The 25,738-nt window shown below is 38.3% G+C and overlaps 3 protein-coding genes across 10 annotated transcripts in view; 2 read left to right on the forward strand and 1 right to left on the reverse strand.

The window, feature by feature from the left end:
- The first annotated feature begins 614 nt into the window (after window positions 1–614).
- Window positions 615–8,740, forward strand: LOC127950714 (BUB3-interacting and GLEBS motif-containing protein ZNF207). Of its 2 annotated transcripts, XM_052547938.1 has the most exons (11): window positions 615–772; window positions 1,593–1,719; window positions 1,853–1,991; window positions 2,083–2,259; window positions 2,348–2,423; window positions 2,545–2,615; window positions 2,723–2,868; window positions 4,169–4,390; window positions 4,680–4,836; window positions 5,332–5,516; window positions 5,690–8,740. In XM_052547938.1, exons 1-10 carry the CDS (start codon window positions 732–734, stop codon window positions 5,490–5,492), a joined length of 1,317 nt encoding a protein of 438 aa, XP_052403898.1. In that variant the 5' UTR covers window positions 615–731; the 3' UTR covers window positions 5,493–5,516; window positions 5,690–8,740. The 2 variants fall into 2 exon arrangements, with proteins under 2 accessions (XP_052403898.1, XP_052403889.1); XM_052547929.1 differs by having other exon boundaries at window positions 5,332–8,740.
- Window positions 6,855–11,315, forward strand: LOC127957141 (uncharacterized). Its single transcript, XM_052555545.1, has 5 exons — window positions 6,855–6,925; window positions 6,992–7,050; window positions 9,755–10,105; window positions 10,561–10,664; window positions 10,752–11,315. The coding sequence occupies exons 1-5, from the start codon at window positions 6,855–6,857 to the stop codon at window positions 10,956–10,958; spliced, it is 792 nt and encodes a 263-aa protein (XP_052411505.1). The 3' UTR covers window positions 10,959–11,315.
- A 407-nt stretch (window positions 11,316–11,722) lies between these two features.
- LOC127950730 (trinucleotide repeat-containing gene 6C protein) overlaps window positions 11,723–25,738 on the reverse strand; it is a 55,724-nt gene continuing 41,708 nt past the window's right edge. For 4 of the 7 annotated variants that reach the window (XM_052547993.1, XM_052547946.1, XM_052547955.1 and 1 more), the window contains 13 exons: window positions 25,586–25,717; window positions 25,304–25,447; window positions 25,047–25,166; window positions 24,851–24,934; window positions 24,452–24,707; window positions 23,850–24,014; window positions 22,258–22,446; window positions 21,328–21,477; window positions 20,979–21,080; window positions 20,282–20,497; window positions 18,536–18,609; window positions 18,300–18,439; window positions 11,723–18,200 (listed from right to left, as the gene is read on the reverse strand). In XM_052547993.1, coding sequence (XP_052403953.1) covers window positions 17,822–18,200; window positions 18,300–18,439; window positions 18,536–18,609; window positions 20,282–20,497; window positions 20,979–21,080; window positions 21,328–21,477; window positions 22,258–22,446; window positions 23,850–24,014; window positions 24,452–24,707; window positions 24,851–24,934; window positions 25,047–25,166; window positions 25,304–25,447; window positions 25,586–25,717 — 2,151 coding nt within the window. In that variant the 3' untranslated portion in view covers window positions 11,723–17,821. The remainder of the gene's footprint in view (window positions 18,201–18,299; window positions 18,440–18,535; window positions 18,610–20,281; window positions 20,498–20,978; window positions 21,081–21,327; window positions 21,478–22,257; window positions 22,447–23,849; window positions 24,015–24,451; window positions 24,708–24,850; window positions 24,935–25,046; window positions 25,167–25,303; window positions 25,448–25,585; window positions 25,718–25,738) is intronic. The other 3 variants (XM_052547964.1, XM_052547983.1, XM_052547973.1) reach the window with 3 other exon arrangements.

The raw sequence follows: 25,738 nt of genomic DNA on the forward strand, positions 1-25,738 counted from the left end.
AAAATCAAAAAGCAATGAAACCAGATTACAGTGACTAAATAATGCCATAAAACGATGGGAGCTCAACTCAGAACTATATATTAAAGGTTTATATTATTCCTTTTTTATAGAAGGGTGACCAAGTGATGACTAAGGAAAGTTAAATAAGGATTAATGTGCAGTCATGCAGAATTATGAATGAATGAACGAATTAATGAATAAATTAAGTCACTTATTAAGAAAAGTTTATTTTGTTTATTTTAGTACTGTCAAATGATTATTTGCATCCAAAATAAGTTTTTGTTTACATAATATGCATGTGTACTGTGTACATTTGTTATGTATAAAGACACACACATGCAGTGTATATTATGAAAATATTTATATGTATTTACAAGTACATAATTATATTATACAAAGGTATATTATTTATAAATATATAATATATATTAAAAAATCTTAAATATATACATGCATGAATATATATATATATATATATATGACGCAATTTATCCCTAATAATCTTTTGACAGTAATATTTATTTTCTTTTTTAACTTTTGTTGCCATTTGAACGCCAACCAGTTTTCGAAGTTGTGCACCTCCTGTCCAGTTGGAGGCGGTATTCCTCATGATGTGCTGTTGTCAATGCATGGAAGAAGCTGTCGTCATGTCCTATTTTCTCCATTTTAATTTGGCTAATGTTTTGGTAGGCGTCAGTTTGCTGTTCGCGGAATAGGCTGACAAATAAATAATGGGGAGAAAAAAGAAGAAGCAGATGAAGCCCTGGTGTTGGTATCCTTCTGTAAAAGCTGTCTTACCGTTGTTTAATATTTTTCGAATTGTTTATTAGTAGGGGTTTGCCCACTTCCTGTTTACGAATGGCTAACGCATTGTTCCTCTGATATCAAGGCCTGCGTCCGCGCGCATCATCGGCGCTTTCAAATTAGCGTTCGGTGTGAACGTTCTCGAAGAGAAGACCTACCAGTTAATTCACCGTCTTAATGCATCAGATTAACGTTACAGTTATTTTATTGTCTCTCTCTATGTAGATTATTTTCACACTTCCGCTAACAAAAATAGACCATTATGTTGATAATATTCAACAATGAAATATCTAGCTAAAACAAGTAAAAATAAAGACATTTCACACTGCAGTAACTCACCTTCTCAGCTTTTTTTTTATTTTCTTGGAAGAGCCAGGATATGCCAGAAAAAACCGTATATATGTTTTTTTTAAACTACAAATTAATAAAGTAAAAATGAATTCACGTAAAGTAAAATAAGTTTTGTGAAATTGTAATGATTAATAAACTCCGAGCATTTTTATAATATACAAATTTTGCTCTAAAATGTTTCTTAGAAGGTAGAAGTTGTAGGATTAAAAAAATCTTCATACTCCTTGTCCAGCAAGTCATTAAAACCCGGAAAAGTCATGGGGCCTCTGAATGTGTTTGTAGTCAAAGGCAGGCCTCGTTGAGAACCACTTTACCAGGATTTAACAGTGAAAGCATCCTTATGCGGACAGTGTTGTCAATGTCGTACACTTAAGTCCCTTCTGCTGGGTGTTTTGTTGTATATTTTCTTGTTTATATGACTTTAACAGCAAACTCAGGTACTGTAACAGGGATTTTGATGATGAAAAGATTCTCATTCAGCATCAGAAGGCCAAGCACTTTAAGTGTCACATATGTCACAAGAAGTTATACACTGGTCCTGGTCTGGCCATCCACTGTATGCAGGTATAAATTATACACTTAACATATACATATAAACTCACAAACAAACCCTATGTATTTATATATATGTATATATATGTATGTATATATGTATGTAAATTTAATTTGCTGTATGTTTGTGTATAATTTATTAAAGGTTCACAAAGAAACCATTGATGGTGTCCCTAATGCAATACCGGGAAGGACTGACATAGAGCTGGAGATCTATGGAATGGAGGGTATTCCAGAGAAAGATGTGGAGGAGAGGAGACGCATGCTTGAACAAAAAACACAGGGTAGAACATTTAAATTCCAGTTTACTCATCTGTTCTTTTTGTAGCCCAAATAAACCCATAGTAACCATATTCTCCTTTTTTTTGGAAACAGATAATCAGAAGAAAAAACAGCAAGATGACTCAGATGAAGATGACGATGATGAAGAGGCTGGTCCCTCCTTCCAGCAGCCAGCATCAACCGTTCAGCCTCAGGGATCTTATGTCCCTATGACCCAACCAGGAATGGCCCCTGTCCCAGCGCCAGGGATGCCACTTGGAAGCTACTCAGGTGTGTTTTGTAATAATACAAAACACCTCATTTAAGATGTTATGCATAGTAAATGTATTATGTGTTTCTTAAATGATTTCTCTCAAAGGAATGCCCCCAATGATGCCTGGTGTCCATCCGATGATGCCAGGGATGCCTCCTGTCATGCCCAGAATGCCTCCAGGGTAAGAGTCAGTAGAATTAGAATGATTTAATTGGTGATTTTCTTTTTTGTGTGTGTGTGATTAATCCATGCTTCATGCATTACCAGTTGAGAAATTACTTCCTGTTATTTTGAACTTATAGCATGATGCCAATGAGTGGGATGATGCCACCTACACATGGGATGCCCCCAATGATGCCTGGCATGCCACCAGGTACAGGAACTTTTCAGTTTATCTTTTTATGTGTATGAGACACATTCTGTTTTTATTATTTTCTTTTCTTTTATATTGGTTTGTCATTAAATCTTTGTTCTGCTCAGGATTGCCTCCTCACATGGGTCATCACCCTGGCATACCCCACATGGCTCAGGCCCCTCCCACTACCACCCGGCCAGCTGTGCCTGCCACCACAGTGTCCACGCCACAGCCGAGTGTCTCCAAGCCACTGTTTCCCAGCGCAGGACAGGTATGATGCCCTTTCTCCCTGCATTGAAAAACTTGGTATAGAACCTTTTTGCTGCTTAGAAATTGCTAGTAAGTAAATAACAAAGAAAAGGCAAGTAACACATTCAATTAACTGCGAAATTTTGAAGTAGAAAGACTGAAAAAGTATCGTCTTGTTACTTTTGTTTTGAAAATAGTTTTTTTTTTATTAGACTCTGGCCATGCAGTATTTTTCTTTGGTATGAGAGTTTTGATCACAATCAGTTATTTGGTTAGGAAAATAGAGCAGTGAAGACCTAAAATAATCTGAAAAACAGGAATAAAACAAACATGTAAATGCTTGAATAAAATGATATTTACCAGAGCCCTTTTATAAGATCTGTTCACACAAGTTTTTCTTGTTATGAACATGCATTTTTATTTATATATGAAATGGTCAGCGGGGGGAAATTATCTAAAATAAAGCTCTTCTGACATACATGTCAGCTTTCTTTTTTAAGTATGTTATTAAGTCAAAAGCAGCAGTTACACTCTCAGTAGCTCTGGGGGTATTCCAGAAAGCAGGTTATGTGACATATTCAGGTACGTGTAAGGGTAAGTAAGAAGATGAACTCAACTTTTGGTTCCAGAAATGGAGGTAACTTTCAAGGTATGCAAGTAGCCTTAGCAGCTTATTTTCTATACATATACTGCTCTGAAGCAGATTCTGTTTCAGGCTCAGTTTACTTCAGCGTTTTCAGAGCTATTGATGAGACTCCAGTAGGCCTGGCAGATGTGCAGAGTATTAAAGGGAAACTACACCCCAAAATGAAAATTGTCATTAATCAGCATGTCGATCCAAACCCGCAAAAGCTTTGTTCTTCTTCGGAACACAATGTAAGATATTTTGGATGAAAACCGGGAGGCCTGTGACTGTCCCATAGACTGCCAAGTAAAATAGACAAGAAAATTCTGAAAGACATCATCAGAATAGTCCATCTGCCATTACTGGTTCAAACTAGCATTATGGAGCATCATTTAAAAGAAAACAGTGCATCCTTGTGGAGCGGCTGATACAGAAAAGCATATGCAGCTTATCAGTGTCTTTAAATATCAGAAAGCTTTGGTAATAAACATTATTTTCAGGTCAGTATTTAATATTGGACAATAACTGATTTATATCATGCATCTAGTAGTTGCCGGAAAAGTGTGCTTGTTCTTTATTTCTAGATAAAGTAGATAACAAATCCTCAAATCCAGTTATATTGGCCAAAATGCACCTAAATACAGAACTGGCTGAATCACTGAATGCATCTGATTCGCCCCTTGGTCTCATTCTGCAGGTCCAACAGGCTGGTTCTGGTGTAGCGGCGAGCTCCTCTGCACCACCTTCTGCTGCTCCCAAACCAACATTCCCAGCTTACACCCAGTCCTCCGCCACTGCTGCGGCCAACACCAGCAGCACTGTGGCCAAACCGGGCACCCCAGTCACAAGTAAGCCTGCCACCCTCACCACCACCAGTGCAACCAGTAAGTTGATCCACCCTGATGAAGATGTATCACTGGTAAGTGGACTTGTTTCTGTGCTTTAACCTTTGCTTTGGAATGGTGCATGCTTTCAGTTGATAAAATACCTGTTTCCACTCCAAACCTGAGACTTTTCTTCTGCTGAACATATTTTTTAATAATGCTTTTGTCCATACATTGAAAGTCAATGGCACCAGAACAACACTAGGCCACATGGACTTACTTTCTTCACACAATCTTTTGTGTTCCACAGAAGACAGAAAGCAAGCAATAAAGCCCATATTTATGTCTAACCAGTTGGTGCATTTTGCATAATGTGTTTTACAGGAAGAGTTGCGAGCACAGCTGCCTCGCTACCAGTGTAAGATCCCTAGTGCAGGACAGGCCCATGTGACTTCCCCACCAGCTGCACCAATGGGAGGTGTGCTGCCCCCTCAGCAGGGAATTCCTGCACAACAGCCGGGTGTTAGGCATCCCATGCAAGGTATTTCAAAATAAGAGAATGTCTTGTTACACTACTGTTTAAAGGTTTGGGGGCAGTGAGATATTTAACACTTTCATTCAGCAAGGATGCTGTTAAATTGAGTCAAATTGAGAGTAAATACATTCAGAGTGTTAAAAAGGATTTTTATTTCAAAGAAATTCTGTTCTTTTGACCTTTCTATTCATCAAAAAACCCTGGACAAATAAAGTTTTCAACTATTTTCAACATAAGAAATGTTACTTTAGCAGCAAATCAAGATATTAGAAGGATTTCTGAAGAATCGTGTGGCACTGAAAACTGGAGTGATGACCGCTGGAAATTTTAAAGCATTTTAGAGTATTTTAAGATAGAAAACGCACTTCTAAATAATTAAACTGTCTTACCAACCAACCAGCTTTTGAATGGTAGTGTATATTAGTGAAGAATAACAGTGCAGGATAAAACCAGATCTGAAAACTTTGAATCATTGTTTCACATCTATTTCCTCTCGTGTAGGGCCGTATGGTGCTCCGCCGCAGGGAGTTCCTGGGTACGTCCCAGGAGGAATGCCTCCTTACGGTCAAGCCCCACCCATGGTCCCTCCCTTCCAGGCCGCTCCCCCTCGGCCTGCCATAGGCCTGAGACCTCCTGTAATGTCTCCTGGAGGCCGATACTGAAGCGTCACCACTGGTCTACATTAGGTTTGCTGATTCAACCATTTTACCATCTAGTGGCGTGCTTTACAATCCAGATCAGTAACCGTAACCCTTCTTGCAATGAGGAGATGTGTAGCGCATGGGACATTTAATTATTATTTGGACCTACCCTTTGTTGCAGATCATACAGTCTGGCTTTTCTCTCATGTTTTGTTTAGGTTTTTAGAAGTGTAGTAAATATGGTTCGTATTAATTTGAAGCGGCTGGAGTTTCGTACAGCACCTTTATCAAGGCAAGTCACTGTAAATATACTACTGTAATAAAAGTGTGAAGCCTTCGCAGCACCCATAGGTGCTGTTGGGCGTCCCGTCCCCAGCGTTGCTTGGTGAGGGCTTCAGATAGCGGTCACTGTTGGATTGATTTTTCTAAGTCTGGTTGTCTACATTTACAGTGTTTTCTCTATAGGGCCAATAACAAAAGGATTGCTGTGAATGCTATCTGTACTGTTCCACTATGACTTGTAATAAACTATTGAAATCTAACGGCTGTTTTTTCATTAGCAAGTAAAGGACAACCTCACAAGGTTTGTACTACAAACGCTCCACACGATGGCTGTTGTTTGTATGAAAGCTGTGTTTGCAGTGTGCTGGAATGTGTTTGTGGACGAGAGGAAAACTGACGCATCTGCATCCACGTTTGATGTTCCTACTGGTCCTTTCATATTCTAGTTTGGATTTAAAGGGGTCAAATAATGAGGAATCAAGTTTTCATCGATATTTTAAGATAAATTAGTTTGTACCATGTCAACTTGATTGTAATTGTTAAGGTCTTTGGACACCGAGTCAGAAATTTTCCCAAAATTGAAAAATAAATGCGACCATGTTGTATCAATCATGTTTACACACTGCCTCCAAAACTTTTGTCTGTTATAAAATTTGGATCAGGTTAGATTTTCTGCATTTTCGCATCTGTAGCATGCATTTTGATAGGAAAGGATGGTGAATATGGAAAAACGCATGCAAAAATTTCGGAGTTGTTGTGCAAAGACCTCTACAACTCAAAATCATCCTCCTCAGTCCAAAAAGACAGCCATGATAACGTCTCACAACTTCTGATATCAGTGAACAACAGACAAACAAAACTGGCTGAAGGTCCCTCATTATTTTAGTTTGTGCTGCAACAGAAAGTGACAAGGCGATAAATGGAAAAACAAAATGGATTTACAACTATTTTCGATGGGAAAAAAATAATGTGAATGTATGATGACCCCTTTAAATTTTCAGCTTCTTATGCAAGGACATATGGCTGCTAGACGAAAAGAAAAACAACCATTCAAAAAGCGGTCTTCCTGAAAATCACAGTCTTCTGAGAGAGATTGAAATAATGCTTGTGAACCTGAGAATCATTTATGTCCGGGCTACGGCTCAATACTTGTGGTTTTCAGGAAGAGGCAGGTAAGAAAGTGACTGTAGTTCACTGTGGTTGTTGTCCTAAACTGAGGATTTCTCTTCTCCTTGTAGCATTGCCATGGGACTGGCTGAGGCAGAGTCTCAGTGTTGCCCTGCACAGGCTGAGGCAAGTCTCACATTTTCTCTCTTTACTCTGTATTCAGGGAGCCTCGCAGCCACTTGGCTGTTGGGTACAAATGTCCCCAAACTTAGAGCAAGTTTGGTGATGGCCCCCGGGTTTATTAATATTAGGGGTGTTCTCTTAATTAATTCATAGTTTTAGCTAACGTTAAAAATACATGCTTCAAAAGTTTGAGGTCAGTAAGATTTGTAATGTTTATTCGGCAAAATGCAGTAAATTGATCAAAAGCGACAGTAAATACAGTTGTTCCAAATTTTTTTTTTTTTTTTTTTTATAAATTCTGGGAGAAAAGTTACACTTTTCACAAAATTATTTAGTAGGACAACTCTTATTATAATAATAATAATAATAATAATAATAATAATAATGTGTTTCTTGAGCAGCAAATCCACATATCAGAATGATTTGTGAAAGATCATGTGACAATGTAGTAGTAATGATGAAGAAAATTCAGCTTGACATCACTGGGATAAATTAAATTTAAAATGTATTAAAAAAAAAAAAACTTTAAATTGCAATTATATTTCAATTTTTACTGTACTTTGATGAACTAAATACCGTCTCAGTGAGTATAAGACTTCTTTCAAAAACATTTAAAAAAAATCTTACCATCCTCAATCTTTTGAACGGAAGAGTATACACAAGTAATATGTTGAGTTGTTTTTAACCACATCTATGGCAGACTATGATTCTGACTCATCTCTCAGTTTGTAAGAAACAAATGGGAAATGGATACGCATGAATTAAAATGAAAGTTTGTCAGTTATTCAAACTAAGCCTTTAGAAAAAGCAACTTGCTCATAAACATGACACATTAGCATTATACTTGGTGTGCTACTGCTAACCAAATGTGTTTGTGCAGCTACATGGAGTGGATGTCTTTAAACTGCACCACAAGAATTATGTTCATAAAACACAAGCGCTGCATATTACAAACTGAAAGATGAGGTTAAAGCCTCAGATTCTTTCATTGAGCACTGTTGAAAATCCAGAATATTAATTTAAATCTGTGGTAAGATTTATATATATATATATGTGTGTGTGTGTGTGTGTGTGTGTGTGTGTATATGCTGTTGATACATCATAGAAGTTTCATAATAAGAAATAATATAGTTGAGCAATAGCACTGAGGAGTAATGTGTGATTTGTTTAACAAGCTCTTCTTTTGGTTTTGGAAGGGTTGGCATGTTTTTTGGCATTAATGGTGTGATTGATGATGGATTTCTGTCCACAGTTTGGCGTTGAAATCAATCAACTAGGTTTCATTTTGCATCTAGCCAAATGTATGAATCAGGTTGTGTTTTGTAAATTACTGTCTGTGAGTAGTTTGTGGTTGTTTCTTTTATATGCCCAGTTGCTACTGTTCATTTACTCTTATTTTTATTTTTTACAAAAATGTAATCCAGGACCCTCTTTAGAGGTCAGACTGAGTAGGTATAATTACTCTGGATTTATACATCTCTGTTTACCTGCTGTTGATGGGTAGAGATTTGGTAAAATACAAGTCATTGCTTTCATGTTCACTGTCAAATAGTTCTTTGCCCGAGTAAGTTGACTGGTAAGTTTACGACTTGTATGTGAATCAGCAGTCCTTGTTCTCTAAATCATTACTCCTTTTCCTTTTTACAGGAAAAACTTTTTGTTTCAGAGTTTTAAATAAAATGAGCTTATGATCTGTCTGTTGTTTTTGTATTTCTTTGCAGTAGAGTGCAGAGCTTCCTTTTAAATTTGTGCGGTCTAAAATTAATAAAAGCTGAGATAAAACCAATGACTTGCATTCGTTGTATATTTGGTCATACACATACATATATTAGTTCAAAGAAAAAAGTGAAAGAGAAGTTACATAAGTGCTTTAAATATTGTAATTTAAATGTCAGGGCTAGAAATATATCCAGAGAATGAAATCATTAAGGAAACTTCACTCACTAAGCATTAAAACACAAAAACAGACATATGTCTGCTGAACTTCCTGTGCATTGGGTGGAGCTCTCTGGAGATGAAGAGAGAGCAGTGATAGTAGCGAGTGTGTGCAGAACAAGCAATGATTTGAGGAGACGTGTAACTTGTCTTGCATATTTAAAAACATTTAATAAACTCAGAATGAGAGCCTGTTTATTCCTCTGGATTTTATGGGATCAGACTTTAGGTATGTCACTCTGAACAATTTGTGTGTGTGTTTGTGCTCTAGCTCTTTTCAATAAAGCTCTTGATAGAAGCTCAGTTCATTTTACTAGGAAAAAAAAAAAGTCAGAACCAGAATAGGTCACAAATCATTGTGTCAGGTATCTTAATTCAATTTTGTTTTAAAGGGAAAGTTCTCCCAAAAATGAAAATTTGATGTTTATCTGCTTACCGCTAGGGCATCCACGATGTAGGTGACTTTTTTTTCTTCAGCAGAACACAAACAGAGATTTTTTTTTTTTTTTTTTACTTTTTTACCGTTGCAGTCTGTCAGTCTTATAAAGTAAGTGGATGGGGATCACGACTAAAACGAAAAAAAAAAAAAAAAAAAAACGAAGACACAAAACCATCGGTCTGTGCAAGAACCTTTAACAATTTTATCTCTCTGATTTAGTTCTAGTTCTACTGAAGAAATGAAGTCATCTTGGATGTCCTGGGGGTCAGCAGATAAACATCGCATTTACATTTTTATGTGAACTATCATAACTAACTTTTAAAAATATTTTATCAAGACTTTTCAGCATCTGAAGATTTGCATTACATCCAAAGGCTTGAGGGTGAATCTGTGGACATAGATTGTGTTGCAGAAGCAAGTAAACCCCGCCCAGCGCTTCTGCACCTGAGACGAAGATTTGCTCCTTCAGAAAGTCTGTTGAACATCTCCGAAGATAACGCCGTGAGAGCAGATCCAGAGATTGAGGGACGAATCAGTATATCTGGACGGCTTAAGTTATTCACTGTTACTCTGACTCTTTCTCATTTAAGAGCCACAGACACGGGGCTTTATTTCTGCGATTTCTCAGGAAATCCATCAGATCCGCTCCCGGCGAACACCGCTCTCTTTCTGCTTGTAAAAGCGCCAGGTTGGTGGATGCGTTGATTTCAGACGCATGTAGGTCTAAAAGGCGTACATGACCTATATCACATTTTATTTTTTAATTAAAATCAAGAAAGATTAGAAATCATACAATAAATACATTGCGATTACTATCCAATACTCATTGATTAAAGACCATAGAATAGATGCTTTAATAAAAGAAGCACACGTTCCGTAATGTTATCGATGCATTGACACCAAGAGGTGAAACCAAAATCAATTCAATAACAATAATTCTGTAGATCTGCTTATACTTGAATTCAGTTTGTTTCGAAATAGATGCACTCTGCACTGTTATTGAACTGACTTGAGCTAAATGACACTATTGTGTTAGAGCTGTCTTATTATGACCCCTTTCAGATTCTAGCTCAATATGTTTGGCTTTAGTGATGGAACAATAAGCTCAGATCTGACTCTGAGCTCATAATCTGTTTGTTTCAGGTGAGTCGTGCTCCTGTAGGAGGTATTCTCTGCTTATATATTCCATCACAGGAGGAGTGAGTCTGCTCTTACTCTCGGCCATCGCTGCCTTTGGGACACATTATGTAAGGTTTACCAACTTCATTTAACATATAACAAACAATATATAATGTCATTCTTAATGTGAAAACACCCCTCTTACTTGTCCCCAGAAAAAGCCACAAGCTCAACCAGAGTGTGAAAGCACAGTTCCAATTTATGAAGACATGTCAAGTGTGAAAGGAAAAGGAAGCAGTCCTTGGATTTGTCCACAAGACCCTGAAACATCTGCTCCAGGGTGGAAGACTATGCTGGAAAACCTCTATGGATCCCCCAATCGGAAAAATGTGGAACAACAACAGGAAAGGGAATTATCATAAATTCAGCTTCGTTGTGAATAAAGCTATGCAGTGTATTCATTTGAAGGGTCATGTGTAAGTTAATAAGGAGTAGGGGCGCTCTCTCTCTCTCTCTCTCTATATATATATATCGTGATATGTTATAATTGTGTATGCTGAGCCTGGTAATCTCAGTCTGGTCTGTTCTCTGAAAAGTAGACAGTAGTAACATTTGTGGACTTGATCTTGAACTGTGTATTTGAAACAGCATAGCTACCTTCTGATGTTAATTTATGTTTATTACATGCTTAAATTAGTAGTAAATATTACATAACAATATTAATCACAAATGTTACATTTTAAAAAGTATGTCATCCCACTTAATAAATGCATAATAACTAACAATTGCCTACATGATTGTAAACTACACTACAATTAAAGAATGTTAATAATATTAATAACCTTATGTATTTAGATACAATTTAAAAAAATATATATTTAAAAAGTTCTTTCTTTTACACAAAATGATCAAACTGGGTTGTAGTTCTTCCTTAAAAATTGCATTTCCCAATTCTTCTTTACTCATTTAAAAGTAATTTAAGTAAAGCAGAGTGATACTTTCTGATAATTTATTATGGGCATTGTTTGTGTGTGATCCAAGTTGCTACACAAGTAATCTCGCACTACTAAAATCAGAAGAATACAATGACAGGTTATTAAGCATTAGCCATATTCATCCTATAGCCCATAACACTGCAGGATACTGCCTCCCATCGGACCAAACCCAATGACCAAACCAAATGAACTGCAGCCAAGAACAAAAATGCAATTTATTAATTGTTTGAAAGAAGCTCCATAGTTCAAAACATTTTTTTTTTCGGTGCATGTCAACAATCACATTCTATGAGGAGAAAAAGAGAAAGAGAGAAAACTAAAACATTAAAAGCCGCAGACTTCCTAAAATCTCAGTACAGACACATTCCTCAACATTTAAAACCAAAAGGCAAAAGCAACCCAGTATCTCCATCCACACTTATCCCAGTAACACACACTCTCTCACACACACTGAAAGTCATGGGCTACAAAAATAATATAAAAATAAAAACCCCACAGTGCTTCAGAATGAGACGTTCATTGGTTTAGGAATACACAGCATGGTGATGTACTGTATGTAAGAAACATGAAAAATGGGAAATAAGATGGGGCCGGTGGGGGAGGGATACAACAGAGCAAATGAGCACAATAAAAGGACACCGAAAGAATACCTCTAATCCCAATGAGAGATGGGTCACAGAGGCACCCCCACCCCTTGTGCATAGATCATGATCCGTATAAACCAGCTTTCTTTCTCTTTCAAATCGATCAAGCTGATACAGGAACCGTGCCCCCCACCCCCCCAACCCCACTTTTTGATTTCTCATTATGCAAAACCCACCACAAGAGACAGAATGACAAATAGGAAAGAAATAGTAATGCACAATGGTCCTGATTTCAACAGGAAGGGACCTCATGTTAGGAAAATACAATAAAGATTCAAACATACAGCATTTGTATGTTCTTTCACCATCTTTTGAACAATCAAAATCATTGATCATTTTGTTTAAAATGTAAAGCAATTTCAATATAGAGATTTATATATAAAGCACTCCATTTTTTAAAAGTTCATTAAGAGTTCATTATTTGGTAAATATGTAACTGCTACGGATTTAGAAACAAATGCATTTTCTTCTTCTGAAATCCATAACCTTCTTCAGTGCTTATGTTTTTTTTTTTTCTCCTGTTATCCACTTTCTCTAAAAATGAATATTAAATGGCGTGGAGTTGGTACTCTGGAACCCTTGCCTTCCTGAGACATGATCCACTTTTTTGTGTGTGCAAGATAGTGAACATTTGTCTTCTTTCTTTTTTTTTTTCTTTTTTCAACAAAAGGATTTTTTTTTTTTTTTTTTGCTTCCAAAAAACAATACAAATAAAATAAAATTCAGGCTTTGATAATCTATGAAAGTAACATTGCCAACATAAATAAAAAACAAAAACATGACAACACTGATCAATCCCAGAGTTCTGCAAGTAGCACAATAATCTTCATTCCGTAAAGTGTTCTTGTTATTCATTTGATGGAAGTATATGTCCTTCAGGATTTTTCTCTTCTCATGACAATCCCATTAAAGAATTTATTTTCCTTGAACTTCAGAAAATCTTGAAATGCTTGTAAACTGTTGGTGGCCTTGCACAAATAAGAAAGTGAACAAAAACTAGAACAGATATAAACATTATCGACCCCAAAAAAAAAAAAAAAAAAAAAAAAAGGTAGGCACCTCTGAAATGAGTCTTGTGAGAAACTCTTCTCCAGATGTCTATCCAGCTCATCATGGTGTAACATGGGGGGTTACAAGTCCCTCTAAATCAATCTATGGCCACAATTCTTCTTCTTCTTCTTCAAAAAAAAAATCCCCACATTTCATATATCATTTTTTTTGTATTTTCTTTTTTTCCGATTATACATCTGAAAAACAAAATGGTGCAATACTCAAAATAATAAATTTCTTCATCATGGATTATTCCACAATAAAAGCCACTAACAGGTAGATAATAGTACAGATAAAACAACAACAACAAAAAAACATGTTTGTTATTTTTCTCAATAAGTCCTTGAGTAAACATTAACACATGAATTGTCACCTCGTCCCCTTAGTACTTTAATATCATGTACGATTAGCTGAATGAGGGGAAGCAGACACTCAGTGCAACTCTAATAACAAAGCTAATAACAAATACCATAACAATACTCATCCGAATATATTTTTGACTAGCAAACCAAAGAAAGACAAACAAAGAAAAAAAAAACTTAGATGCTGAAATTGAAGCAAAGGCGTAAACAAATCCACTGTAATCACTAGCATACATTGGTTTGAACGCACTCACACAGGCAAATGAACGCATTCATCCGTCATACAGTACACGCAATCTTGTGCAAACACTCACATACAACCCATGTCACTTTGCGTTTTTTTTCTTCTTTTTTTTTTCAGTTTGAACTGATGTTTATCAAAAAGCTTGGAAGTGTATGAATGACAAAACTATTACAAAAAAATGTTTCACATTACATTATTGGCGCTTCTTTTGATTCAAGTATTTGTGTTTTTTCATTTGTATAATTTTGATATGTTTATGCTTTTTATCATCTAGGTAAATTTAATGGAGAGAAGGAAACAGGGTTACTCGGGCCTGAAAACCCAAGTCAAGGTAAATAAACAAAAAGGGAACCAGTTATATACACACACAGGATTTCAGTTGTAATGTATATAAACCAGCAAGTGCATATTCTAGCCAGGACCCTAAGAAAGAGGATTCCTGTTTCTTAGAGCTTCTCTCCACCCAGGCCCTGTTATTTTGTACGGTCGAAGCAGCCTTCTTATTTAAACAAAGTTGCATCTGAGCTGGGGTACATTAGTCCTATAGATAAGTATATGCCCACAGTGGAGGACCGGGCACTTGTTGGCTAGCTAGCTTGTCTGCCAGGCAATCCTCGGGATTTTACACACGGTTTGGACGTTTGTTTTTCATGGTCTCGAGTACAGCTTAGACAAAAGGCAGTTAAAAATATATATCTTCAAAAACAGGCAATAGTGATTGTTACTAGTGTCACTCGAGTGTAAAATAAAAAAAAACACAAAAAAAAAAGACTTCTAGAAAGGCCTTTTCCCCTTTTAAGACTTGGTATCAACTGTCATGTGCCCCAGGCCTCCTGATACAATAGGTCCATATTTGGACCTGGACCTGTTTTAAAAAAATGGAAATAAAATAAAAAATAATCTGCACCATTCCCCTGCTATCGGGTCAGGACAGAATCTAATACCATCAGTACAGCAACCCCAGAGTCATCTGTCTGCCACATCAGGGCATCCAAGGCTTGCAGAGAGAAGCACTTCAGTCAAGAGTGTACTACAGAATTAAAGTTTCCTTTTTTCAACAATATTAATATTAATCAGACAAAAACCTTTTTTGGTTTAAAAAAAAAAAAAAACATGTACCCAAATGTGAACCATATACAGTGCACCTAACCATTCTGGATTCCCTGTTTAATTGTCAGCAGTCCTCCTAGATATAGATATATATATCTGAGACCCGGGAAAAGGTGCTACCTGTCTGTCTTGGTGCCAACCTGCATTCTACCTCTCCATCTCCATGTGCTCTTTACACAACCAAACATTAAAACAAATGCCAAGAAATAAGAAGTTCCACTCTGACAGATTCACGTCTAGGTTAAATCTATGATTGAGAATAGTTACATTAGGTTCTCCGAGTCCACTCGCCCACCAATTTAGCATCTTTAAAGCCACATCGGATAATGCAATAACACCCTCCTTGTAAAAATAGGATAAAACAGTTTGGGGCTCTCTGAGGCTGCCCTGAGACTGCATGTACATAATGTAAGAGATCATTCAGAGAGTAAACAGTGAGGGCCTGGTCACCGTTTCTTACTTTAGGCCACACTGTAAGGAAGCTGCCTTCTCACAATCACCTGGTGAGCTGAAGAGTGGGCTTGGAGAGAACTACAGATTGAAGGCTGTGAACTGCACCTCTCGGTCGGTCTTTGCATAGAAGTGGAGAACCGAAGTCTCCGTTATCATTTGCTTTTATTACTGTGAGAAGTGGCGACCAGGTAAAGTAGTGTACTCTGCCTGCCCTTTGTGGTAAGCACCAGTGTGAGTGTGTGGCCCATCGGAGTGGAGGAAAGTGCAGAGGAGAGGCAGAAGACAAACTGAGCACCATCAACCTTACTCTTCGGTTTTGCCACTACGTGCGCTCCATCCTTAAAACAACCCTCACTACGAGAGATTCGGTATCAATCGCCGCCACCGTTAACGCTGAGGTGTGCCTCTTAATCAGAGTGTTTCTGCATATGCGCAGCAAGAGGGGCTGGTGAGAGCAGCTACCATAGAGACCACTGCATTGACACACACAAATCGAAAAACAATAAAGCGTAAAATAACGATATAACATCAACAACAGCAACTTCGATAACAACAGCAATGTTGACAAAAAAAAAAAAAGGCAAAAACCCAAATCGATCATATAAAAAGTACATAAAACGCACCTGTCCACTTCCAGCTAAAGTGATCTTTGCATGAGAGGGAGAAAGAGAGTCTGTGAGAGTGAAGTTGAGACGAGGTCGAGTGCTGGCGCAGTAGTAGTACGTACTGATTGGCCAGGTCTGAAGGAGCCACTGCTCCGGCCCAGGCGTTCTGGCCTGGCACAGCGGGTCAAAAGTCAGAGTGTGGGCACCCGAGGCACCACAGCAGATAGGCACTCAATGGCCACACTTATCATACAGGTAGGCGGGGCCTCCAGGGCAGGGGGCCCCGTAGAATCCATTAGAAACATTACAACACGTCTAGCATATCCAGACAAAAAGGCTAATGATTTTGGAGTACTGTAACAGTGATATTTACTTTGATATATATCATCTTAAAGAAAACAAAAACACATGAATGCTTCAGTCTCGGTGCGGCATTGTTGTTTTTTCAGACATCCCTTCAATTTTGCTACCATTTTCGAAATGTCGGACTTCAAAGTCGAAAGACCATGGAAAGACGAAGAAGAAAGGAAACGGCAAAATCCGTTTAGAGTTCAAAAAGGAGCATGGAGGAGACGTTCGGTAGATTGCTTTTTGTCAGTTTCACGAGTCCATTTGTAATTGGTTGGCATTGAAGTCGGAGCTTGGCGCTCTTGCTAAGTGCTATGAAGAAACCAACGCCTTCTTTGTTCCATACTTTTGTACCAAATACTACAACAACGAGAGAAAAAAAAATGCATTTTGTCTACGGGGTTAGAAGAAACACCTCTTATTTGGTTTGAAGCCCCTGTAGTTACACTTGTCCTTGAGTGTGTAGAGGAAGTGCTTGTGAATGTTTCATCACCATGGGCTTACACATTGAGAGAGTCCTCTTCTGTTCAGTCCCACACTTGGTGGACATGGCAGGAGACAAGTCTTTGATCCCCCCACCGTTTCACCGGCAAAAAAGCACTACGTAAAGATGGACGGAAGAGTCTGTGGCATATATTGCACTTCAGACGAACGAAAATGAGGGCTTATGAAAATAAAGCGTGAACAGAAAGTAGTCCATTTGAAAGTGTTTCCTATACATTTTTTCGTGAGCAGTGGTTAATATATACCTCAGCTGTCCACATGTCCTCTCGGTTTAAGAATAAAAGCCTCAAATGTGCAGAAGCGTCAGATAACTGTCCGTGCTTTCGAGAGTTATGAGGACAGATGGCAACCGAGGGAAACAGGAAGTACGAATGCAAGTATGCTGTGGCTGAGATCGAAAACCATGACAGTTCTGGCTCAGAAATGAGAAAATGTGCAATTCTTAAGAGGAGTTTCTTCCGAGTACAAATGGAGTGGGACTGATCAGCAGTTAAGGCTAAAGTTTAGTGCTGTTCATTAATCCAAACGATCCACAAACTGGAAAAAAAGCCATGGATCCAGTCTAAAAGACAGGAGTAGGGGAAGCCGGTTTGGAATGATGCACGTTTCTTCAGGGAGTGAGCGATATGCTTTGATTGGGCTGACAGGATGTGCTCGTGCCAGAGAAATTTGTAAAAAAATGGCAGCTTGTCTCATCAGTTCGTAGTAAAATACACTTTCACACTGGTATCACTTATTAGAGGAAAGCCTCGGTAAAGGTTCTCTTTTAGTCCTGGTTCTTCGTAAGAAGTCTATAGAATACTGAAACCCAAGCCTATGATCAAAATAACACAAATAAGAAGAGGAAGAAGGTCAGCAGCCTCTAAGCAAGTGTGGCCTCAGCCTCCTGACGTTGATTATCGCCAAATGATTTGCTTGGTTTTTGCTCGTTAAGATTCATATTTTCCTGCGGTTAGGGGGTTTGACATGGTCACATGGACTCTCCGCTCAGCAGGTCTCCAGGGAGCAGCGTATTGATTGGGGTGGGGCTGCCCACCACTCGGCCGTCCTCGGCACTGGGCGGCCCCCACAGGCTGGAGTACTGTGGTACACCCCCCCACAGCAGCTCGTTGCTCGCCTTTCCACCGGACCCCGTCCCGCCCGCTCCTCCTCCTCCAAGACCGCTGCTGTTCCAGTGGCCGATGGGGTGTGTGGCCCCCGTCCCTCCGCCCCCCAGCCGTGTTTGATTGGTGCCGGGGTTGGCCTGCCAGCTGGTGGTGGGCGTGAGGGACTGACCCTGTGCAAAGAAGCGGTTTACCTCCTCTTCTCCAGCAAACTCTGCCAGTATAGTGGTGTTTCCCAGAACACACCTGAAAAGCAGATATTTAGAGAAAGGAAACGGATATCTGTGATGATATAGCGAAGATTTATTCTGTAAGACGACGACAATAGTAAAACATTCAACGTACATGTGTAGGGACTTCTGGGCTTTGGCAGCCTCCTCTTTAGAACTGTAGCGCACCACAGCATTGCCCTGCGTCAGGTTGAGATGGAATGTGATGAGCGGGCCGTGTTGCATGCACAGTGTTCGCAGTGTTGAACCATCAATCTACATGTCACAGAACAGAAAGAGGGTCATATAACACTGCACACAATTAACCCAGAAATTTGAAGTCAGTGAACATAACAGTAGTCACAAGGATACCTGCGGTGTGAGGTTTCTCAGAACCAACCAGCTAGTGCTCCTGCTGGAGCTGTCTGTGCTCCATGTGGTACCTACTTAGAGAAAGAAAGAATTCTTTAATGCTGTGATTAACTTTTATGAGACAGTCCATTATATGTTATAACATTATTACAACATAGTCTAAGCATTAAAGTACCATGAGCACTACGGTTCAAAAACATATATATTTTTAAAATGAAACTAATAATTGCATTAATAAGTTTGCATGAAATTGATTAAAAGTGCCAGTTGAGACATTTGTAATGCTACAAAAGATTATTATTATTAAAAATAAAAGTTATTTTGAACTATTCCGCAAATAATTCAACACTAAAGCGAAAATGTAATTTTCCAATCACAGGAATAAATTGCATTTTTAAATATATTGAAATAAAATGTAATTTTAAACTACAATAACTTTTCGCAATGCTACTGTCTTTACTGTATTTTTGATAAAAAAAATGCAGCCTGGCTGAGCATGAAAAACCGGACCCAAAGCTTTTCAGGTATTATAAATTGTTTCATATGTGTAAGGTCACCTCTTTAAACATTTGCTTTTATTAAAATATTTGGACAAGATAGCATAGAGTTTAGTATCATCCTAAACCTGAACAGCTCTTCAGTTTTGAGCACAATTTTAATATTGGTTCATCCTTTTCTGCCATGATGCTTGACAACCTCTACGATTGTATGGAAAATAACTATGTTAACTTTTTAATATTTCAACATCACATTTGTATACAAAATAGTCTGGCAAAAAATTGTGCTTCAGTTAAATCTCATGAAAGTGTTATCAAGCGACAACGTGGGAATGTTGACTAACATGACATATGCGAGACCACAAAACAGTAAGTTCGCTCAGAATTCTAATCCTTACCCCCACATTTTGACTAGCGTTTACACCCACATAAAAGAATCAAATCACAATTCAACTTCTGTTTCAATACACCCACACCTTTGCCTAAGAATAGCTGCACAAACACATCCACCTGGAATTTAATTTACCACACAGGATGTATGATGCGATGACAAATTCAAGTGCACAGATTCACCTAATTAATTATTAATTAGTTAAGTTACATAATCTATAATTTGAATAAGAGAACAATACCAATGAGCTTCAGGAAGTAAAAAAAAAATGTATTCAAATACATCATAGATCAGATTTTTTTTTTAAGGAAACAGGCAGACTAGAATAAGTGGTAAGTAAACAATAAACGATAGAAATGGCAAAACAACAATTATATAATTAATCCTAAGTCTGAACATTTATGGGTAGGCCAGAACATCTGAATATGATATCTGGATCGCTGTCAGATGCTGAGCCGACCCAGCCACCATAAGTCTCTCCATCACTCATGGTATTTAAAGCTTCTAATCCATCTTTCATAAATTGCATTCTTTTACTCATTGGGTCTTTATTTATGAAAAAGATAACGGCTAATTCAGTGAGTGAAAGGCATTGCCTAGCAATGTACAATGTTAAAAACTTAAGATAGGGTGAAAATACAGGCATTGTATAGTGGGATACATTTGACCCCCTGGCGCTTATAGGCATAAATGTCCTTTTTGATCTAATTTTGTCAAAAAACTATTTTTAACACCAGGGGACTGTAAATTACACAATTTTAGTAAAAGTCAATGAAAATCTGTTATGTACATTTGAAAAATGTTAAACAATTTTTTTTACCCCATGGCAGCGTTAAACTGCTCCTTTTATGCACACACCTGGAGAGTAGGAGCTGCCCCAACCAGCCACCAGGCCCAGGGTGTTTCCGCCCCACGTGGACGAGGGCTTGGTGTTGGTCAAACCTGGGGGTGGCCGTGTGGGAGCTGTTGTGTTCCGGGGTCCTTGTGGGACTTTCCAAAGCTCATGAGAAAGAGAAGCCTGGGTGTGCGAGATGGGCCCCGGAGACCAACTGGACTTCATGTCAGACAGCTTCCCTGTAGATATGAGATATAAATGTGTGAACTCTGAAAGAGTATGCTAAACGACATCTTACTTCCTGCTTCAAAACCTGTGCACCTCAGAATTAGACAAACTAAGTGGTGAAAGGTGTTCTCACAGCAGTCACAGTCACTGAGGTGCCACCGCAAACAGGCCCATGTGTTATATTGTAAGAGTTAATTTCTCACAAAATTAAAGAGTGCCTTCTCAGCACTTCCACCTCACAAAAATCACAGATAGCCGGTGACCATGCTGCACAAAGGGACAGTGTGACTAACACCACTGAGGGGATGTACAGATGAATGTAGGCAGGACAGAACTCTCTACGGGGGAAAGGGCCACACTTGAGTTGGATGCACTAGATACACAGGAATGTGACCACCGTTTTAGGGCCCCATGCTAGGTTGAACAGTAAGTGATAAGAAAAGAGTTTGATGAGCAGGACTGAGGGCAGGAAGGGGATTCTGGGAGTTGTACCTGTGCTGGCTGCCTCATGGGAGGACAGACTGAAAGAGCTAGTGACTGGCCAATCGCTGGAGGGAGGCAGAGCCTCACCCTGTGAGGAAGTTGGGGTGGAACCTATGATATGTCCCGAACAAAGCAGGCAATAATTCAAAGTTGAAATCAGAAAAATAATGTACGCAGAAAATACAAAAAGAAAATACCAACGCAATCTTAGTGGCTGTGATATGTGAAAAACATTTAGACATTTTACATAAAAACATCACTGCAATACCTTTAACTAGACATGGTGTTATGGGATTTATTCAGGCTTTGTGCTTTCAGTGACAGATACTTCACTGATAGATTGTTGTTGTTTGTTTACCTCCACTCCTGTCTCTTAGCAGGTAGCGGTTCACATCCTGAATGTTGGTATTGATGGTGGGCCCACTGGGAACACTCCCTGGGGTAACATTGGGGTCCGTCTCAGGGTCAATATTCTGCAGTCCTTTCCAGGGCACTCCTGGACAAAACTCTGAGGGATTTCATACCAATCAGATCAAGCATGACACAATGTCTATCAATAAATATACTATTTGGTACACTTAATGTGAGATTGTCTTTGCATTATAACACATTTATCCAATCTAGGGATTCCAGAACAGCTGTAACTGTTATATTACAAAATATTTACTTAAAGCCCCATTGAGATTTAAATTTTTTTTTTTGTTTAATAATTTAACAACTTATTTGTATGTTCACGGTTCTCTGATGTCGGTTAATGATCACATGGCATGCATGTAAACCTATAAATTTCAGCTCTTTTTTAGTTTCATTTGGATTGTTTTTATATTAAAATTATTTTTATTTATTTATAATTTTTATGATTTCAAAATGTTTTTTATATCCTGCAAAACTGATTCAATCAATTGCATTTATAAAAAAAAAAATATGTAAAATAAGAGAAAAATAAAAAATATTGCATTATTTTCTTTATTTAAAATGATCAAATAAAAAAAAATATTTCAGTAATTTATGGTTTTCCAAAGTTGTTAGTTTATCAAACAGTGGATTATGTCCATAGTTAATGTGGTGAATTACACCTGTAGTTACTCTGCTAGACAAAAAAAATCTGAAAAATCTATTTATTTTTTCCAGATGCAACTTGGTTTAATGTTGTTGAGATCTAGTGTAATGTCATTCGGTGGTTAAGAAGTGTGACTTACTGTCCAAAAGTATCCAACTAATTTTAAATCTGCTTAATCCTTCATAATCTTACAAATCCAGAGAGATATTAGAGAGGCCAGTTAGTCACCTGGAGGCCAGCTGGCATTGGTCCCATTGGAGAGCTTGTCATTTGTGTTCTTTCCCTGACCCCAGCTATCATGAGGTAACAGGGAGCTGTTAGGAGACTCGGAGCTGGGAAGCAGATTGTAGGGATTGTAGGAGTCATCCAGCGTGGGTTTACCTGGGGGACCCAGACTGGGGCCTGCAGAGATGGCACCTGTGTAATATTGGTGATATGGAATATCATTAGTATCAAGTCTGATATTAACTACTATGCTACTTGCCACATATAAGTGTTAATTTTGCCAGCTATTTTTAATTCAGCCTTAGTCCTGTGTCAAATGTAACTTTTAGTTTTTATCACATTTAGTCAACTTATTCTGTTTTAGTTTTAGTCGACATACAGGTTTCACAGACCAGATATAAAACTAGTCCCAGATTAAAATTTAAATCTGAGCTGTTTCAACTCAAAGAAACATGCACTGGCTTATCTTAAAACATATCAGTGCCTTTGTTTTGTCTTAAGATGCACACCAGTAATTTTTTCTAAGGCATTTTTATAAAAATTACTTAAATGTCCTAAGTGAACTATGGCCTAATCGTGGTTTAGGCTAAGCCCGGTCTATGAAACCGGAATGTCTTAGAATTTTAGTCTAGTTTTAGTCAGTGGAATCTTTATTTTTGTCATATTTTCATCTTACTGTATAATGGTTAAATATATATATAGCTCAATTTTAATTGCAATGACTGTTGTCATATGGGAAATGTATTTTTACATTTCATCAGAGGTTACTCTTTCACCAATATGCACAAATCAGTGTAATAACGACTCGTATGCATGGTTTATTTTAACTCATCTAGTGTACAAATTTATAACAGGATATATATTAGAGGCTAAATAAACACCAAAGACTTTAGATATATACTCGCCCTGTTTACTTTATGATATCTGATGTAACAAAAACCTACTCTCAAATATTATAACAGAGAAATTCCCGATAGTAATTCCAAATTGCATTAATGTTATTCTCTTAAAACAATGGAAAAAAGACAATGCAGTTGCGATCCATGACAGAACACTGAATGACTTTCCTTTAAGCAGAATACCTCAAATGGATATCGCTGAACTCCAGCTTCCTTGTACAGTACTGTATGTGAGTGTTTTCAGATCACAGTGCCTCCGCAGAGAGTGTGTGTGTGTGTGTGAATGGTTGCCTGATTGCATTAAGCAAAAAGCTGGGCAGAGTACATATCCGCTTAACAGAAAAGGTCTGATTGGGCTATTTGAGCTCTTGATATCTGGCAACCGCAAACATGAACACCCACAGAATAGAGTCTTGTACAGCAGTCTGAACTGTTTTGGCTCCAAAGTTTTCAACAAAAATAAAAAGGTTTTGGTAAAGTTTTTGTTCTTTTAACAACATTTTAGTCTAGTCATTTTTCGCCAACAAAATATTGCATGCTCATTTAGTCTCCGTTATCATTTAACCTTATTATATTCTCCTTTTCGTCAGGGGGGGAAAAAAGTGTCAGTTTTTGCTAACAAAATTAACACTATATATACCACATATTCACAATATGCATACTGATATCTATAATAATAATAATGATGATGTGTACCATGCTTGCTGAAGTTGGGCTCCATAGGAGAGGAGCAGCCAGAGAGGTTCTCCATGGAGATTGGGTGTGTCCACTGTGACAGGCGCGACTGAGGCTGAGGAGAGTCCTTCATGGACAGGCCACCCACTTCCATGCAGTTTACATTCATGTTATGGTTCAATCCAGCTACAGATAAGCACACATGCAAGAATCAGCGGGGTTGAATTTAGGGTGAACTGGATTGTGAGAGAAAATAGCTTCCCAAAGATTCCCATGATTTTTTTAATCATTTGTTACTGAATAAGGGCTTTTAAAAATCAGTATTATTCAGACATATTTTCCAATGCATCATTGGACTCATTGAAATTGGGAATCACTATGCCACGAAAATCAACTTATCTGCACCAAAGAGTAATTTCTAGCTGATTATACACTTTAGAGTGGACTAGAAAAAAATGTATAAACAAACAATATATTCACTACAGAAATGTACATGGCTTTTTTCAAGACTTTCAAAATTCTGTGCCAATTCAGGTACTTGGACTGTGGGAACAGTGTATAGAAGAATATTTGTATCTTCACTAGTCATGAAAGAATACAATAACAGAGCGCTGGTAACTCACAAATAGTGTAGGGTGAAAAGGAGTTTGGAGAAGACTGTGGCTCTTTGGTCTGAAGGTCGGAAACAGAGAGGCTGGAGGCCTGGGGGTGGGCTGGAAATAGGTCCAGAGCTGATTTGCCTGCACTGGGATGCAGGCCCGGGTGTGAGGTGGGTGGCTGCTGCTGCTGCTGCTGCTGTTGTTTCATCAGCAGAGCCTGAGCCAGCTGCCGCTGGTGCTGCTGGATCTGTTGCTGCATGTTATTGATTGTACGTGCAACCTGCGAGAAGACATGCTTGTGAACACAGATCACCTTTATAGAAGTTTGAGATTAAAAAGTCATATTATAATTTAAAAACAAACAAACAAATCAGTATTGTGAGATTTTAATGGTGACACTAGCTGTGGGAAGGAACCACTCACTTGCTGCTCTTGCTGTCGGATGGGGCCGGAAACACTGCGCTGTGCCTGCAACATCTGCTGCTGAATTTGTAAACGCTGGTACGCCTGCAAGATCAAAATGACCAGTTTTCATTACAATGAAAAATTAAGCTGTCTGACAAAAAAAAAAAAAATCTTTAATTACAGATCAAAAAGACATCGAAAAACTGGCATTTACCAGTTGCAGCTGATAAAGTTGGTTCAACAGGGTCATATGCTGAGGGTTTATTGGTGAGGTTAAAAGTGCAGGGTTGAGACCAATGTTTTTTGCTGCGAACTGTAAAAGCTGTGCTTGAACCTGTCAGTGAATAAAACGGTCAGACTTTATCATGATTTCATCACTCACACATATACTCAAGAGGTGAAAAACTATGTGTCCAAATAAAGTCCGTTTCACAATAAGGTGCTAAACTACATGCATCTATGTCTACATACCTGAGGGCTGAAAAACTGAGGCACTTGAGCACGTAGACTAGGCTGGGACGAGTTGAGAGGTGGCACTGATGGCTGGGGAGGAGGCTGCTGCTGCAGGGCCCGGGCTTGTGCTGCTCCGCTACTACCAAACACTCCACTCTGCATCTACACAAACACACAAAACTACTCATTCTAAATCGGTTTAACATCGGGCAATAAAAATATCAGTATCTTCACAGCCAGGTGGACGATGATTAACAATGCTGAAATACAAAATAGATCCATAGATCCTCACAGACCCACCTGTCTGTTGTTCAAGTTTTGCATTGCAACTCCAAGGCTCTGGCCAGAGAGTGCAGCACTACCCAATGGGAGCTTCAGACTCGGAGAAGGCATAAACGGTGAGGTTTGGGCATCATCTGCTAGCCCAGCATCCTAATGAGCAAATGACAAAAT

This window comes from Carassius gibelio, chromosome A3 (genome assembly GCF_023724105.1).
Source record: "Carassius gibelio isolate Cgi1373 ecotype wild population from Czech Republic chromosome A3, carGib1.2-hapl.c, whole genome shotgun sequence".
NCBI lineage: Eukaryota > Metazoa > Chordata > Actinopteri > Cypriniformes > Cyprinidae > Carassius > Carassius gibelio.

Excerpts from the sequence above, each read along its gene's own strand:
- LOC127957141 (XM_052555545.1), top strand. The coding sequence starts at position 6,855 with ATGCTTGTGAACCTGAGAATCATTTATGTCCGGGCTACGGCTCAATAC. Across the intron at positions 7,051-9,754 it reads CCCTGCACAGGCTGAGGCAA|ACTTTTCAGCATCTGAAGAT; the intron begins GTCTCACATTTT and ends TATTTTATCAAG. Across the intron at positions 10,106-10,560 it reads TCTGCTTGTAAAAGCGCCAG|GTGAGTCGTGCTCCTGTAGG; the intron begins GTTGGTGGATGC and ends TGTTTGTTTCAG.
- LOC127950714 (XM_052547929.1), top strand. The coding sequence starts at position 732 with ATGGGGAGAAAAAAGAAGAAGCAGATGAAGCCCTGGTGTTG. Across the intron at positions 2,424-2,544 it reads ATGCCCAGAATGCCTCCAGG|CATGATGCCAATGAGTGGGA; the intron begins GTAAGAGTCAGT and ends TTGAACTTATAG. Across the intron at positions 2,869-4,168 it reads TGTTTCCCAGCGCAGGACAG|GTCCAACAGGCTGGTTCTGG; the intron begins GTATGATGCCCT and ends CTCATTCTGCAG.